The 18,126-nt window shown below is 42.3% G+C and overlaps 2 protein-coding genes and 1 long non-coding RNA gene across 6 annotated transcripts in view; 1 reads left to right on the top strand and 2 right to left on the bottom strand.

Moving 5' to 3' along the window:
• The window catches only part of Serinc (serine incorporator TMS1), a 34,018-nt gene extending 22,778 nt beyond the window's left edge, over positions 1-11,240 (top strand). Inside the window, exons 9-12 of one of the 2 annotated variants that reach the window (XM_050184500.3) lie at positions 878-1,060; positions 6,209-6,235; positions 9,350-9,488; positions 10,488-11,240. In XM_050184500.3, the coding sequence (XP_050040457.1) occupies positions 878-1,060; positions 6,209-6,235; positions 9,350-9,488; positions 10,488-10,626 (488 nt within the window). In that variant the 3' untranslated portion in view covers positions 10,627-11,240. The remainder of the gene's footprint in view (positions 1-877; positions 1,061-6,208; positions 6,236-9,349; positions 9,489-10,487) is intronic. The other variant, XM_050184501.3, reaches the window with a different exon arrangement.
• Positions 2,189-6,202, bottom strand: LOC129386398 (uncharacterized). Its single transcript, XR_008613789.1, has 2 exons — positions 3,721-6,202; positions 2,189-2,439 (listed from the first exon to the last, which is right to left on the bottom strand). It is a non-coding gene; the product is annotated as an uncharacterized lncRNA (long non-coding RNA).
• The window catches only part of LOC126537471 (uncharacterized), a 129,856-nt gene continuing 122,381 nt past the window's right edge, over positions 10,652-18,126 (bottom strand). For all 3 annotated transcript variants that reach the window (XM_050184480.3, XM_050184482.3, XM_050184481.3), the window contains exon 26: positions 10,652-18,080. In XM_050184480.3, the coding sequence (XP_050040437.1) occupies positions 18,000-18,080 (81 nt within the window). In that variant the 3' untranslated portion in view covers positions 10,652-17,999. The remainder of the gene's footprint in view (positions 18,081-18,126) is intronic.

Below are 18,126 nucleotides of genomic sequence, written 5' to 3'. Positions count from 1 at the left end.
CCTGGCTGTTGTGGCCACATCTCAGTGGGGGTGGAATGCAAAAGCACCTGTGACCCGTGAATAGGTGCCACGTTAAAGATCCCCTGGGGTTCAAAATTAATCCAGAAACCCACACTATGGCGTGCCTCATAATCAAATCGTGGTTTTGGCACATAAAACCTGGGAATTTAATTCAGTCATAAGATGCAAACAAACAAATAAATGACTCTGAAGCTGGTGTCTACAATTACGATTCCAATACCCACTTTGGTCCGAAAATCAGTTTCAGCATTTTCATTTTCGTACCTGGCACTTTCCCTCATCTAGTTGCAAGTTTCCACTAAAAACGTCATCTAAGGAACAAAATGTGGCATCGTAACTCTTTCAAAACGGCACCCAATTGGTACCAATCACCTGCAATATTGAAACAACCACAGACGCCACCATTCTTTTTTTTTTTTCAAAAGCTTGTGATATATATTATTATCAGCAAGAAACGAGTGGATTTTGTATATGAGCTTCAGTGTCATTCATTTTTGTGCATCTGAAGGGCGAGTTCATATATATTTCTTTTCTTTTCACTTTTCACTTTTTCACTACTTTTCACACAACTATAGAGTTTAAGAATGGGTTCGTCTTTATGGTTGAAGTATGATGAAAATCTTCAATTCACTTTCCTGTCTTTGTGTAACACAGGAAGTTGTATGATTTAATAACTATGTGATGCCATGTAATGTTTTATCTGCACTGTGAAATTTTAGTTATTTGTGCTTGCTTAACCTGCTGAACAAATGGGTCAAGCTTTGTTTATCTGAATGAGGTTTTTACTTGATTTTGCACTCAAAGCTTGGATTCGCAGGTTTCCGAGTGTGCTTCTAGCATGACTACTCTGTTGCAGGCAAGCAGTGCAAGCCATCACTGAGCCTGGCCCAGGAAGGAAGCAAGTTTGACTCACAGAGCATTGTTGGGCTCGTGGTTTGGTTTTTGTGCGTTCTCTACTCGAGCATCCGTACCTCATCCAACTCGCAAGTTGGCAAGCTCACTATGTCCGAGAAGATTCTTGTCAAGGAGACTGGGACCAGTGCGTGAGATACCAATTTTGCCAACCACTTCTTTCTTTAAATGGAGGAAGGCAGGATCTGCGCAAGCAGTGGCCATTAATCACATTTCAGGAAATCGTGTAGCTGCCAAGTTATCTCCATGGCTGCTGCTGTTGGGCTGGTAAGCTTGAGGTCGTGGGTTCTGATCCCGTTTGCAGTAGCCGCATTTCGATGGACGCCGAAACGCCTGTTTACCATGAGATACGTGGGCAAACAGACAGACTGGTTAGATCCGAGGGCTCGTGGGTATCGTCCTCTTTCTTTTTGTCCACATGTCAAAGCACTGTGGTTCCAAGAAAGCCATACTGACAATCACAAGCATCTATTGTCGAAAGGTGCCTTATTTTTGCCTTTCCTTCTCTCTGTCTGTGTCCCTCAGAGAAAATTGTCCTCTAAAGGCATGTTGATAAACATACCTTGATAAAAATTAATTACTTTTCTGCGCAAAAGCGGCATGTATGATAGTTACTTGTGCAGCACTTCATGATATTAGACACATAGCAGAGTGTGGGTGTAGGCCAGTTGGTGCTTCATGATTTTGGGAAGTTACCGCAAGCAAAACACAAGACTTACAGAAAGGGACAACACAAAGCTGTGCATGTTGTCCGCTTTGTGCTATCCCTTTCTTCAAGTCTTGTGTTTAGCTTGCGCTAACTTCCGAAAATCATAAATATTAGTCACCTTTGTGCTGGACTTGTAGCCTATCTATGGAAGTCCTTGGATCATACTCGTGAATTTGACTGACCTATGTACAGCTAAAGAATGTGGTTGCCAAGCAAGTTACTTTTTTTCACCCCCATGTGTGGGCACGAAACCAATGCTGAAATAAGTAGGCTATCTGAATATCTTTGCCTGACCAATGCACACTGTATTGATGCATATCATACAAGTGCAGAAATGTGCAGTACTTGTGCATGACTTGTGCAAGCAGAAATAAATAACTGGGCTCGAGTCACACGTTGCGTGTTCAAATTGTGAGGGCATGTTAGAATCGAGTGAGTACGGTATTAGAAATAATTTTGGAACAGAAAGTATTCCTTATGAATGAAGAATGCCCTTATGGTGAACTTTTTTTATTGCAATTTCCAGTAGTAGGAAACTACTCGAAACTCATGAATACAGCAAAAGTTTATTGCAAGCAATATTTTGTCTCGAAAAAACTTTACTCACACCAACAGTATACATACAAATATGCTATAGTGTAGGAGATCAAGATAAATGTCTTAACAAAATTTCAAAAGCGCATTTCATCAGAACAAACGTGTCGCGAAGGCTTGAGCAGTCTTCCCGAGAAGAGGCATTGTGTGCCGCCATACTGAAATCACAAATACGTGCAGTCCAGGGCATGGGAATATGCAAACTGCAACAGAAGGCAAAGAAAAAGAAAACTTATGAGTATCTCTGAACTTCGGCCAAGCAGGGCTATATCTAAGCTACCGGAAACACGATAGCGGCAACCATAAAGAATGATAGCATTTCCTCCATACATGGCTTGGGAGGTAAACAAGTCGAGTTGTGTGCCTCAACGAGTGAAAACGCAATTTCAAATGACTTTGGGCAACTCAATAAAGATGGCAGCCAGTGGTGTAGAATGTGTGCAAAATATCAAAACATAAAATCAGTGCTGCAGATTTACGGCAAGAAACTTTGAAGGGTTAAGCTGCTATCCTCTCTTGTGGTGAAAAATAAAATGAGTGTCTGCCTTAGAATGTGAAGAAAAAAAAAGGCAATGTTTGTTTTCAGCCTTCTGCATAAGTGAGTGCTCATTTTATTTATGACCACGGTGCTACCCTCGGATGATGAGTTTTTGCAAAACACTTGTCCGAGTTGTGTGCCCTGTGCAGCAGAGGCACAGGACTTTGCTTTATGTTGGGGCCAAATTTGGATTGTTCCATGGCACTTTTGCACAACAGTATCTGCATTTATTAGGGCTGTTTCAAACTGATGTTCACTGGTTTCTGGTTAGCTTTGCGATATTGAAGACCATTCTGTAGTGCAAGTGATTTGCAACATTCCTGCGAAAAAGATAAGTAAGTAAGTATATATGCGTTCTACTAGGCCTTTGAGAAACAAATGGGTAAATTTCTGCTGTTCACGATCTCTTCACGACGATCTATTCACGACGAGCGACCGCCAAAGTGAAGCCACATCATGTTCCATATAAAGTCCAAGTATGATAAGGTCCTATCGTGCCTCGCGCGAGCAACGGGAAAAAGGAGAGGGGACGAAGCATTCGCTCCTTGCTGCTGGCGCTTTTCATGATAGTGTTGTCCCAGTGCAGGCAACGCTATCAGCCGCGGGAGCAGAGTGCACGCGAAAACATGGCTGGCTTCGCTTAATTCGTACCGCCTATGTGAAGATATCGTCTACGTGGCATGAAACCGTATCATTCGTCACTGACTGCCAAATTCATCTAAATGAATTGGTTTCTCATTCAAATTTGCTTTGTTTTTTCGATTGTGCAATAATTCGGAAAATTCTGTGGCCCCTTTCCATGCAAGAAAAATCTAATAGCGACTGTGCTTATTTGCATAAAAGGTCGAATTTCAATACAACGAAATTTTGATATATTGAAGCAAGTTGCTGATTTTACCTACTTTGTCATATCGAGGTTTTACTGTATGGTAATGTCATAGCTTACCTCACGTTGTTGGTCAGTTGCCTGATGTATTTTGTCAAGGTCAAGTTGTTCTACTCTGGCCGTGACAGTGTGAAGGAGCAAAGGCTTTTCTGCTGACTTGACTCTCCAGAAACCTCTGTTGCACTGTATAAAAATGCCAGCAATCAGGCCCTCAAATTTTGTCTGCTGTGTCATCACAATGAACAGAGCACATCATGGGCTGATGCAGGGAAAAAGTTTCTTTCTTTGTGGAGATTTCTTGCTGCAGCTCTCGGTCACATAAGGAACCTAAAGCTATTTGTTATGATTCGTTGCAGAATTCCTTGTAAGAGCGACTTACTAAAATCGTAAAGCTTGCTTTGTAGTGTTAGTAATTCAGTGCTTGGAATGAGCCAGAGTTGCAGAGTCGCAACTCCAGAGTTGGAATGATTCTGGAATCACTTCCAATTTCCAAACACCTGGAATGCAGCGGCAGCGGAATGATGGCAACAGCCTGTCAGATGCAATGGGAATGAAATGGGAGCCCAAGATTCTAGAATGGAGTTGCAATGGAATGGGCACATTGTACCGGAGCACTAAATGTTGATTTTCAGCGAGACTACAGAACTGCTAAGTTTGGCAATTAGACTGAGCTGGACTTAGTTTATTACATTTCTCAATTTTTACTCAATATGGCTCTTTCAATAACTACCGTATTTACTTGCACAATGATTGCACTCGCGTAATGATCGCACCCCAAACTTGCCACAGCGATATGTAGTGTGCCAAGTCTAGCTAATGATGATCGCGCTCACCATCTGTCGAATGCTACGTGAATGACTCTTCAAGACATACCAAGTGACCTGCACGCCCGAATACCCTTAAACAGATGCTGCATATCATTCCTTTCATCACTTTCTGCACTTCCATGAAAAAAAAGCTACAACTAAACTCAGCTTGGCTTTATTATTTGTAGGCTTTACGATGGTTGTGGTCAACAACAACAAAAAAGGTACTTTTCGATTCTTCTCGTCTGCACTCGTGGGCATGCAACAAATTGCGAGTGGCAACGATAGGAGCCACGTTTACACTGATACATTAGAAGCATACCCTATTCATGCGCGGACGCCTGCAACAAAGCTAAGATATTTGCCCACCCATAGAGGAAGCGTGCTGTATTAAGATAGTAGTGAAGACAAATGCCGCAGTTTCCGCAGCATGCCCACCATTGGTTTCTGTCACTGGCAGCTAAGCGCACCCATCTCTGTTTCTGTCCCCTCAATGTGGTCGCCGCATTATCGCCGCAAACTTATCGTTATCGCCGCAAACTTGCTGACAATAATGATATTATGCATTACTGATATGGAAGAAACTGTTTCACTGTGCATAATTTATTCACCAGAAGGAAAAAATTGTGTTCGTCGCGTTTGGCTTGCTCCGCCGGCCGCCATTTTTGTTTCGGTGTCCCGCACTGTTACAGCAGCAGCCGCCTATTCGTTGACCTGTTGTCATCCCACAGCAAATGCGGGAAATTTAACCCGCGTAATGATCGCACCCCTGAATTTGTGTCAATTTTTTTACAAACAAGTGCGATCATTATGCGAGTAAATACAGTGCCTAGTGGGGACTACCCCTACTGTAGTAATAATCATAAACAACACGGTATTCTACACATTCTGCACTTCTGATGATCCAGAAACTTTTCGTTGTTACAATGTTGAAGTGCATTTAAAGATGGCAACTAGTTAACTCCTGTACTACTACTTAAGAAATGAAGGAGTGCACGGAGTGAACAGTGGGCATGCGCCCCCCTGCCTGAAATTTTTGGGTTAGTTTGCGGCCTGCCCAAGCTCCCGTCCCAAGCCAAGGAAGTGCCTCCCCCTCTCCTCCCCCCCCCCCGGAAAATTTTCTGGCTATGCCTCTGCCCATTATGGGGGACACAAAGATTACAATTAACAGCTCCCTGAAGAGATGAGAGACCGCAAAGCTTGATTGCTCTTGTGCAAAAAAATTGTACATAAATTTTTTTTTTACGTTGTTAGAACTTAAAAAATATATTTTCTTTTGCTGCTAGGCACGCAAGTGCAAGTAGTAAACAATTATAAGAAAGCATTTCATTTACTAGAATTAAAGGAGTGAAATGAACCAGCCCACCGACACCAGGAGTGGGATTGGTCCAACTCACTATTCCATGGAGTTATGAAGGAATGGAATTGCGGGGATCTCCAATCTCCAAAAAGGAGTGGGAATGCAATTGAGGCGTGCACTCTGCAGCTGTAGAGTGAACGCACTAGGAGTGCGAAGCAATGAAATTTTCAGTATTGCTGGTGTTTTTTTTTTCTCATGCACACAGCCCTGGGGTTACCTCCGAGAGAAAGAGGGCAAGGGAGGCAGCTGTGGAATGTATTTTTTTTTTAATTCTAGACCCAAAAGGGGTAGGGATTTAAGCAAATTGCACATTTGCATGCCACCTCACTGATGGCCTGTTCTCTTTCTCTTGTTCTCTTTTATCTCTCCTACACACTCACAGAGTCCACTGCACTTGTGGGGAGCGAAGGTAATGCGCTCGTTTATTTACTGTTTAAATAGATTGTTTGCTGCCTGCCTTCCTTTCTTCGTCTTTCTCTTTGTTTTGCCTTGTCATAACATAAAGGTAACACTGCATTCCTGTGCAGGACAATGATGACTAAAGATGGGGGAATTTAGCATGAATTGTTGCACAATCTTCACTGCTTTCATGTGCAAGTGGTGGGATGCTCATTTCCATACGGTAGTGCCAAAGCTGTGCTTGATGTGCACTGTTAAGCCTGCTAGTGGGGCTCAGACTTTAGGTCATCTTCTACAGGTGTTTAAATAATGTTTTCTAATCAAATCATATACAAGTATTTTTAATATGCGAGCTTTGAGTATTGGAGTTGATTAGCAAATATTTTTCTGGCAGAAAGATATTGACACGTGTACTTATCTTTATCGGGCGACCACGTTTCGCCGCTTAACAACTGTAATCGCGCAGCGCGGAACGCGCCTGCATGTATCCGAAGTTTCTGGAAAGTTATCGATGCTTCTACCCGGCTTTCTGTTGTCGCCGAACCTTGTGTTATCTGATTTCATCGCGTGACACGAATGGTGTAGAACTCTGTGGAAGGCACGCGGGTCCTAACGATTAGTCTGGAACATTCGACGACTGCTCTATAAAAGCCGACGCACTTGACCCGCTGATCAGATTTTCGACGATCGCCGACTGTGTTCGCCGCTATCGTTGTGCTTTAAGTGTAGCCTGTTTTGTGGGCACAGGTTCGCCCAATAAAAGCTAGTTTTGTCCGTCACAGTACTGCTACTGTGTTCTTTAACGTCACTACCACGTGACAATATAAATAAACTGGTTTATTCTAGGGGTGGGTGAATATCCGAATTTTCGAATATGAATAGAATATTTCACCCTAACTATTCATATCCAAAGAGGAATTATTCGGTATATTCAAATATTCAAGATTGCCAAATATTTCACATCAAATGACTGTTAAAGTATTGTTATTGTACACTGTTTGCTAAACAAAGTTTCACAAATAATAAGAATTGAAACAACAAAAGTGTTCGGAGCGATCCAGAAACAAAATGCATAATGTAAGCCTTGTTTCAGGTTTTGCGGTGGAGGCCTGCATGACAACCTGTGATTTTTGCTTGTGTTCCGTCATTTAGTGTTTTTGGCAGTGTAGTCATGTAGAAGTTTCGTATTTTACGCTACTACCAGTGATGTGTTTCTTTGCAATGGGCCCTTTTGAATGTGTCTACGAGATGCAAGCTCTTCAACATTTCTTCCCTGCGCCTTCTGATCTTTTTTTAGCAGTCATTTATTTATTGGGTGTTTTTCGAAAGCTGTTGGGTGTCTTTTTTAAGCATCCATTCATTCTTGGGGAGCTTCTTTGCAGTTTTCTAAATTACGAATTCGTGATCTTGCACTTAAAACTGATAATTTGTAGCTGTTATAGTTTGTTGCCTTTTTCGCAGTAGCCAATATAGGCGTGGTACCTAATTTATATTGGAATAAATATTTCTGCTGCAAACGCACATATGCATCTACACTTGACTAATCAATATTTGGTTTTATTTTTGGTGGCACGAGCATCAAGTGACACGCTTGTTTCTTGCACAAAACTTCTGGTTCACCTCCTGATACAACCGGGTACAATATTCAAGATAAATCAGTAAAATATAGAAAGGAAATAATACAGCACAAAATTCATGGGTTTCATTATAGACATGATATCATAGCATAAATTTAGTTACAAGTTGAGTTACTGAAGTGTCTGGAATAATTAGAATTATTAGAGATCACTGATTACCACATACCAAAGCACAGAATCGCAGACTTTAGAGACCCGCATCATTAGCACGACTTTGGCAAAATTTCTGGAAACCCAGAATTAGAATGCAGAAGTAATGTCGTCACTAATGGCATCACACACAAGAAAGTGGCATGATATTTAACCGGCTAATTAATATAAAACAGTTGCCTGGTACAGACTGAACATCTAGCTAGCAGAGCAGACGTGATGTCACTCCCTGCTTGCGTGCTCTTTACATGCTCTGAGGTCAGCACTGGAGAGGGCCTGTAAGGTGCGCTTTCTATGCTGCTTGCTAGGGGGCTATGCTCCACCAGGTGGCGCGTGCTGCATTTCCTTCTCGCCCTCCCTCACCACTTGCTCGCCTTTCGTGCCAGGGGAAAGACATTCGCTCGCTTAACCTAAGGAACGCCAACACCGAGGTGCGAGTGTCAATAAGAGACACCCAAGTCAAAGATTAGGGTTGCCTACCATTTTTGATGTTTACTATTCATATTAAATAATTTAGTATTCACCCACCTCTAATTTATTTATTAAGAAAAATGCTATTTGCTAGTTTATTCAACTGGACAGCCTTACTTGGAAATAAGCAAAAACATGAAAAGTGACTGGAACTTGCATTTGACAACAAGCACTTCAGTGTACCCATGAACTGTATGCAGGGGCATTTCTATGGCAAACAGATTCCAGCAGTGACATTTTCACCTTAAGTAACATTCTTGTGCTGTTACCTAAATAAAGCTACAGTAACTCACCCAAACATAAGTCCAGTATCTGTAGCTAACTCGTGTATTTGGAAATAATCAAACTGTTCAAAATAAACATGAAATAACTTGAAACTTTAACTTTAACAACTTTAATTTGAAACGAAATTATCTGACTTGTATTCAAATTTCTGAATACTTGAACACCCCTAGGAATAAATGTGCGCACACACACACACACACACACAAGAGAAAGGACTATGTGGTGAAGTAAAGAGACCCGTTAGCTGATGTTACCATAACCATGTCCTCAGTGTTGTGTGTGTGGGGATGAAGGCCAGCTAAGAGGAGCCCGCTGTAAGGAAGGGAAGAGCATGGAGGGGAACAAAGTAAAGCAATGTAGAAAGGATGGTTACATACTGCTTTGCAAATTTCGCTGTTGCGGCATTGCCAGTCACATATGTGAGTTGGCACCCGAGACGAAAAGCATGAGCTGTATCATGTGCATTTCTTCTTGTGGAGCTTGGGCTGACGTATGAACCTGTGAACTCGTGTAAATCTTGCTCCATTTCCTGCTGTTGCGTGACAAACATTTTGCTGTTGCCCACACTACTCCTGTTGCAGATTCCAGTGCTGGAGGTGATGCAGAGGCCAAGGTGTGGGACAATGAAGATGATGGGGTGGCATACAGCTGGTCGTTCTTCCACTTCATGTTTGCACTGGCTTCACTTTATGTCATGATGACCCTGACCAACTGGTTCCAGTGAGTGCCTTGCTCTCTCCATTATCTTCACTTCTTGACTCTGAAAGGCAATTTACGTCATAGTAGTGAGCACTGGTTGGCAAAATAGACAGTACACTCTCAAGAGTCATTCACAAAATATATTTTTTGGTTAGGGCCTCACTTGGACTTCGACTCACCAAACGTTCTACTCAGCCAGGTTCACTTGGACTTTCGAGTCAGTCAGAGTTAGTCTACTCGTGAGTGAGTTTTCTGGCCTCTTGTAGTAAGATGGGATTAGGTGAATTCAGCTGCCAAAGAGGCCAGCAGATAAGAAACGGAGAAGCACACTGGAATTGAAGTGCCTTAAAAGGAGAAACAGGTTTTTTTTTAAGTGAAGCTTTCGTTGCGGAATAAGGTCGGTTTTGATACTGTGGTGGTTGGACTGTGCACAGTAGAGAATGTTGAGAGAGTGGGGGGGTGGGGGCATAGTCAAGTGGAGGATGATAGGTGTGGGGTACAGCACTTATTCATTGGTTGCATCACTGATATCATACCTCTGTCCAGTCACAGCGGAAAGGATGCACTTCTGTGGTATGTGTTTTCCCAGCGCTCTGGGTTGTTGCATTGTGTAAAACTACACAGGTGGCTCCAGTTGGAGCCACCTTCTCAGTGAAGTGCTGCTCAGTGAATAGCAAATGCAGCACATGAAGTTGTTTGGCCAAAAGACAAGAAGCTCGGTGTTGGCAAGAGGCAGCCAAGACATTCGAACAGTGAGGAGCTTCACACACTTTAACACTAATCTTTGATGTTCTCTGCATAATTTCAAATCGAACATAACCAAAACAAGAATAACAACATTGGATGATTTGTGGTTTTTCTTGTTGGCACAGGTGGCACTTGCATTTAATCATCTGCATCCTCGCTTTTGAATACGAATATAAGACATGACATCAAAGTTTCATATGTTGACAAACACAAGGTTTCAAGTGTTTCTAGGCTGTGTTGGTGCTGACCGTGGCTGTTGTGACTGTGTTCCAGGCCAAGTGACGATCCCAAGAATCTGATTGAGAACACTGCCTCAATGTGGGTCAAGATGGTGTCGAGCTGGATATGCTCCGCACTCTACCTGTGGACCCTAGTGGCACCACTGGCCCTGCCGGACAGGGACTTCAGCTAAATGCTTCCTATCTGGCTGCTTCTACTTTTTTTTTTACTTTTTTTCTTTATTTCTTTTTCGTTATTGCTGCAGAGTTTCAAGCAGCTAAGAGAAGTCATACCTTGTGTTGCAGAATATAGGTGTTTTTGTTTTGAAGCAGAGAAAGCTTGTTTGTATAAAAGCCTGTAGAGACTTATCGTGAGTAAAATATTGTGTGATTTTCATGTTGAGTGTGCTACTTAAGTTGTCTGTGCACCTTTATCCACACAGTCTTCTGTACATAAAAGGGTGTCTCATGAAGTGTGTCAGATGGTCAGATAAAAATGAACAAACAGTCCTAGAGCTTGCTTTTCATCCCTTTACCCTCCATGTTCTTGTGATTGTGTGTAAAATGTCAAGACTATTTGTCCCTCAGGAAAAAGTGTCTTGTTTTTATGCTTTCAAGTTTTATTTCTGACAATGCCAATTACAACACTGTGTCTGCATTGTTTTTCACCTCCTGGAAATTCAAGGAAGCACACTTCGAAACAATATGTACACAACATCTTTAATCTCAGTGCTCCTGCTGTTCACCGAATTAGACACAAATGTTCTTATTTTCAGTCTGCAATAAAGTTGGCTGAAATGTACTGGCATTTCTTGCGATGGTTAGGCATTTATTTAAACACTTTGCAGTACTGTTCTTTGCATGGTGCATGTTCTCGTACGCAGGCTGTACAGCTGAAGAAATTTCTCTTGAGCATGGCTACTAGTACACTTGAGGAATGTTAAAGGGGGCAGTTGAGCTTGTACTATAGCATCTAGATTGTGCGGTAAGGTTAATGTTTATAGGTGAGAACTCCAGTTCTTGTTTTGAACTGCCATTCTTCTGAGTTGGTGTCAGATGCCAATACTTAATGCTGCTGTCAGCCAATTTAGTTTGGCCCACACAAATTATTCTTGGCATAGTCATGTTTCCCGTTATGTTTATGCAGAACAGCATATTTTACTGGCAGCTGTTGGCCAAAGAGTGCATTTCAATAGCAAGAGGGAGCTTAGGGAAATGACCTAACAGCTGACTTTTAAGCTTGTATTTGTTTAGTGCGACAAAAGGCTTATGTTACCCAGTGCCCAATACTGCAGCACTTCTGTTGAATTGTTGCAGAAAATTTTAATTCTATATGTTCATGTTTATGCCGTACTCTTGTCCTCCACTGTGTATGCAGAACAATATTTGCGTCTTGTGCAGAAGTAGTTGTGCGGGTTTTTATATAATGAATGGCAACATTGTTAACAGACCACAAGTAAGCCTAATATACTTAAGATGGCAGTCTAATCCAATGATGTATCTATATTATGAGCTTAGTAACAACCATGGTGGCACTTTGGTTTTCTGCAAATTATGATTATCTTGTGGCGCCATCTGTACTACAAACAAAATGAATTTGTAATCTGTGGCCTTCGAGATCAGGCTGTTTATGCGACTTGCTGCTCGGAGGCCATGTACAGTCATCCAATTCTTTAACAGTCCATGCCAGCAGTCAATAGCCAGCCGCTTGGTGCCTTCTAACCGCGCGAAGCAACAACATCAAGAGTTGCACACGTGCACAAAGTTCAGTGGAAGCCGTTGTCTCCCATAAGAGCTTGCACAGAGTTAATTGTGCCAAGGGCTGTGTTGTGCTGGTGGAAAGAGCCTCGCAGATGAAACTTGCGCTACCAGGGAACTTGGTGCGCATGCGCTACTCTTGCTGATCCCGTCGCTTCGCGCTGTTAGAAGGTGCTGACCGGCTGGCCGGTCAACTCTTGCACGGTACCATTAAAGAGTCTGTAGACAGTGCATAGCACAGCTACCTTTGCTGAGCCTAAAGCCCTGAAAAATTGACGGATTTAGGAAACGGCGCCCTATTGTCACTAATATTTTGCTGTTGAACAATCATGACACAAATCTAAGACAAACACTAGCATCTGTAGGTAATGAATAGACCAAACAGCACAGGACGACGACTTGACAGATCCGAAGCAGGCGACTCTCTCCTCGAAGGCACTGCCATGTTTTCCATGCTAAACCGTCGTGCAAGCATTGGTGTCTCGTGCTAAATCCCAAAAATAGTGGAGGCATGGAAAGCTGTCGTAGCGTCTGGCACGTGCACAGTTTGACCCCACTATTTTGTTGTGTACAGCATGGTGCCACTTGCGCTATACTAAAACTCTCTATTAGCATGAGCGTTTTACGTCATGGTATTGGAAAGAGCACAAATGCGAATGAAATCTGACGGAACACTTCAAGCAAACATCGCACTGCTCTTAACAGCAAAGTTACGCATAATGATTTGTAATCATGTGGAGAGGCTGTGTAGCACTAGTGTTTTGTAGCAGTGTTGCTTCATCTGTTATTCTTCACTGGTTTAATATTAACATTCCTGATTGTTGCCAATATCACTCACTGTATATAGTATATATTGTTCTATCAACATAAAGCACAATCTTGTCATTTCCACCATAACCTTCTAGTGCGTTTTTGTGGGTTGTTAGTTTCTTTAAGCTTGGCCTTTTGGCACCATTAACTGTCGGGGCACTAGACAGTTAACACAGTCTATTTTGCCTGTGCAGTATGGTCATGGACTGAAAGACCCAGTTTGGGACTGCCGGAATTGCTGAGTGCAAGCGGTGTTAGAAAATGCCCATTTCGGAATGGAAAGGGCAGGAGCTCTTAGTCAATGTGGAGTACACATACTTTTTCTCTCTCTCTCTCTCTCTCATTTACACAAGCGATGGACTTTTCTGATGCCACCAACCAAACACTGTTTAAGCATACAGTGTCCATATAAACTTTGCATGCATGCCTTGAGACCCCCTCAGAAAAAAATAAGTTGCACATAGCATGTCATATTGCACTATGATATATAGTACTGTGAACAAAAATGAATGTGCATCAATGATTTCTGCAATGGCACACACACAATCTGTGGTCAAGAGAAGCGCCAGGTCTACCACAAAGACCGTGGAGCAAAAATGGGGAGATCATAGCCATATGCCACATCTGGCAGAGAGTTTCACGAGTTGAACTGCAGCTCTCTTCAAAAAGAGAATTAAACATAAGACCTTTATAACACCCTTCTACTGCTCTAATAAGCACACTTGCAATAGTTGCATAGCTCCATATTACTTTCGTCATTGCTTGAGTAATTGGCCCTCTACTTTTTATGGCGATGCAAGCAACCTTTCGACACATCAAAGCTTGTTGGTGCTGCTGGCTTATGTGTGTTTTGATTGGCATAAAAATTCGTGCAGGCAACAATAACGGCCGTTATGTTGAGCGGCCATTAGTAATAGGGCTTGATGTATAGAAAGAGGCTTTAGCCACCAGTATTTTGGGTTGCTTTGCTAAACAGTGGCTGTCGTGCTGTAAACTAGTGGCTGTGATTGAGGTACACTGAATTAAATCTAGACTAAATTGAAGAGCCCTGCGAGTTGATGAAGTAAGGGCAAACTCTGTGCTCAAACTGTCAATGCATCCTCGGGATGTAACACTTACAAGAAAGCATAAGACTATATCAAGCCGAGAAGTCTGCATTGAATTGAAGACTAGCCATGGGTGCCTCAAAAGTCCCCAGGCTATTGCATTGCTTTCGAAAGCAGCGACAGCTGAAAGTGTTAACATGGGCCAGGCATGAAACTGCCTTAGGAAGAACATGGTAGTCAGGGGTGCTGATATACACGTTGCTTTAAGATGGGAGCAAGTGAAGCATACTCCAATGTTTGGTAAAGAAAAGATGATGGGTTCCAGACCTTTGAAATCACTTCATTCACATGGAAAAAAATGGAATGCAGTCAAAAGTTCTTTTATACAAGTGCTAGCATTTCTACCTGTGTTGAGAAAACTTAATGAGCTCTGAACTATAATGTACATATATGCTGCCATATCATCTGGTTAAACACCAATAGGTGCAACTGGAAAGTGTCGCCTTGAGCTATTGGCATACCAAGCTCTAAGCACAAAGATGATTTTCTGCTTGGGAATGTCCACTGACCTTTATACTTGTTTTAACGACATGCTGTTCCACCAAACAAACTTTTCACTACTTCTTATTAGCAGAATTCTGCAGCCACTTGCATCATGATTGCTCATGGAATCACTGGGCACCATTTTTTTTTTTTTTTTTTTACAAATGTAAAGCATAGAGAAATGGAGAATTTTCACTGTTGTGGGAACAGCTATATTCTTTTAATTTAGTATTGAGTGCCACAATACCGCAATTATCGAAAAGGAAAAGTGTGCAGATCAAGATTCATGGCACTCAACTTAAGCTTAGGAGGCATGCCAAGTTATCTGTCAGCAGAAGTGCCATATATGCTTCAATATAAATTCCTGCACAAAGCTTGCCCTGCCAGGGACCTGTACAAGGTAAGAGCAACTTTGCCTCGTATGCACTGCTTCCATGCCTGGACATGCAAGAGCGCGTGGCTCCTCTTTATGCGACTTGCAATGGAGGGACCTGGAAATGGGCACATGGGTAGATAACCTCACAAAAAACTGCCTTCTTTACTGAGAATTGCGCAATTAAATAGAGTAATTTTTTAATTAGTGCCATTTAATAAGAATGGTGATATCAAGCATGATGTTATGCCAGAAACGCAGTGGTAGCCGCAGGCAAAAAAAAAAAGGCCGCACTTTCAACTACCTTTTCTCGGGATGAGCAGCTTAACAAGATTTATGTGAGCCACATAACAGGACCATATAAATGGAGGGAGAACTAGACATGAGATCGCAAGGACCAAGGTCAGCAAGGTGTAGACTTGGTCTATTTCTATACAGTGAACAGTGTAACAGACAGAAAAAGAAGGTGGGTGACACAAGTGCCAACTTGGACAGATAATTATAGGTACTAAGAAAGGCATGAAAGAAAGAAGCAACCATTATTCTTGCCAACACCAGTAAGGCAGCGTAACATAAACAAGATGCTATAAATGATGGAATGGCAATGAACCCACCATCCCACCTCTCCTAGCTGTTTATTTGTCAGCAACCATGATGACTGCTTTCTTGTACAGTCGACCATGAAAGTCTACTAGACATAGGCTCCATGATGAATGTCAATTTCTACTCTGTTAAGGCATGGTGCTTCCAGCTTAACGGATCACTATGCATGATGCAAAGGCTACTACCCACTGAAACTTCGAAATTGAGGTTATGTGGACAGGCTCTGTGGGAATTCAGCTTCCTCGTAAATCCTGTGTCCTGCAAACTTTCGTGGCCTACTGCACCTGACAACTACACCTCTGTTCAACTTTATTGTGCCGAGTGCAGCAAAAAGCTTTTAGCTGCCACTCGGCACTTGTGTATGTAGTCTTTTCCTTAACCCGTGTCTTTTGCACTGTTTGGTGTAGGTTAAGAGCAAAGGCACCTTATCCAAACACATCAGCTATAGCAACTGCTATGGATTTCCGTATTGCATCATAGGCTGCAACACTGAAAAATGGTTTGGTTGACATCCATACTTGACTTCAACTCGGTTTTCTTGCTCAATGTAGCCCCGTTTACATTGAAAGTTGCATGCATGCTATTCTCTGAGGATAATCTGTAGCTCTAGCTTGAGTTAATTCTGTTGTTTATAGTTCCTTTGACTAGACGCATAGATTGGAGCTAAATCTAGAGGTGCATTACTGTGCATCAGTTTAGGCAGATGTAAAATATTTTGATTTTGGCAGTTAAAACGTAACAGAATCGTTACTAATACTGAAGCAAGAGGAAACAAAACCCTTGCCAAAATAAAGGAAAATGAAAGCTGGTGTTTCAAATCATTGCATGTTTAAGATCTATGATTTCTGCACTTCCCTGGTCGAAATTTTGCACAAGATATTTAGGTTTAATATGTAGTTATTATGGATAGCATTAGCTTAAACTTGGATGAGAACTGTATATACCACAAGAAATACATGAACCTTTGCTATGAACATGACCTTGTCTCGGGGCCCGATCATTCACCAATATCCTGTTTCTGCAAGCCAGAGGCACCTGTTTACCATTGTCTCTGCACTCGACACCTGAAGCTTCCATGATATGAATGAACCTTTTCTAGCTGCTTAGCACTGACTACCACTGTGTTATACCAAAGAAATCATTCCCTGCTGCTTGAAACTCCCAAGTGACAGATGTCATGTGTACTGAACAACTTAAGAAAGGCTTTTAAAGAACAAGTTGTTGAAACTTGCCGTGGACGAAACATCATAAAAAGTACTACAGCACATTTTTGTGATAGCTAAAAGAAAGAAATGTTACGAATTCCATATTCTGTGTAGTTACAATATTTGAAAAAAATGAAGCACAATGCAATGATGGCACCAAGGCGAAGTTTATGGGTGCAAAACTTCACTTTTAAGTGGCATCACACATGGACAGTGACAATGAGCAAATGGAGATGAACAGAATGAGCAAATTCCTCACAGACGGCTGCTCTAAAAGCCATTGCACAAATTGTTTTCTTTTTTTTTTTTGCTTTTCTAAGGCCTTGGCTAGAGTTGCAGTGTGCAGCATCAGGCCATATCAGAGTCATTGCATCAATTTTAATTTTTATAAAATTTATCAGGCCTCGTAAGGCCTGCTGCTTTATGTATGTGGCTGCATTACATTCATGCAAACACAGTAAACAGTGCACCTTGTTGTAACATGTAGCTGGGTTCTTTCCAACTTTTTTGCCTAGTTTATTCCTACCCTTGCTGCATGTCAGGAGGACTTAATTTTAATGAAGGCCTACTTTCTGTGAGACTTGCTACTCATAGCAGTCCATTTGAATTTTCCATGCCTCGTCGCATCCATCGCCTTCTACAAGGCCTACATTTTGCCAAAAACCACTCTTGTGAACAATTTCCACTTGCACTAAACACACATCCAGTCCCTCCATTTCAAAAAATTTGATGTCTGTGAACTATTTCATATCATGGGACTGGGTGTAAAATTAAGAAGGTGATGTATTGAGCTTGCGAGTCAATATTTATACAGTACTCCAACGAAAATGACACCGAGCTGTGCAGCTATAGTGCAGTGGAATTGCAGTCACGTGCAATGTGAAACCCTCGTCAGCTGTGGCGTGGCTAGTCTGGACGGAATGTGTATGGACAATGCAGCCTTCCAGCACAGTCACTCAAGTCTTATGTACAATGACGGCACTCGAGAGTTCAAGTGAGAGCACAGCTTGTCAGGCTGTGCATGTTGTGGGCCTGTTGACTTGGGCGATGAAGTTGTGGTCGAGGGGCATTCGGCCTGGCGGTTAGCACTTCACACGTTGCGGCGTTGCGCCGTGATTTGTCCGCCATTTTGAGATGGGCACCAACTCGCTCCACTTCTCCGCGGCAGGAGCACCAGTGCCTCGCTGCGCTGCTCAGGCATTAACGAGTCATGCGTGGCGATTCCTGCTTCACTTCTCACAGTGCCTGTGGAATGTGATGCTGTAGTCCCAGAACAATTCGCCAGCCTTGCTCTTTGGTAAGCTGCAGGGCTGCAAACCGAAACAAGTCTGTAAGTGTTTCACATTAAAGAACACC

Source organism: Dermacentor andersoni, chromosome 4, assembly GCF_023375885.2.
Source record: "Dermacentor andersoni chromosome 4, qqDerAnde1_hic_scaffold, whole genome shotgun sequence".
NCBI classification, from domain to species: domain Eukaryota; kingdom Metazoa; phylum Arthropoda; class Arachnida; order Ixodida; family Ixodidae; genus Dermacentor; species Dermacentor andersoni.
Note: the sequence above shows the minus strand (reverse complement) of the source record. Positions and strands in the feature narration are given on the sequence as shown.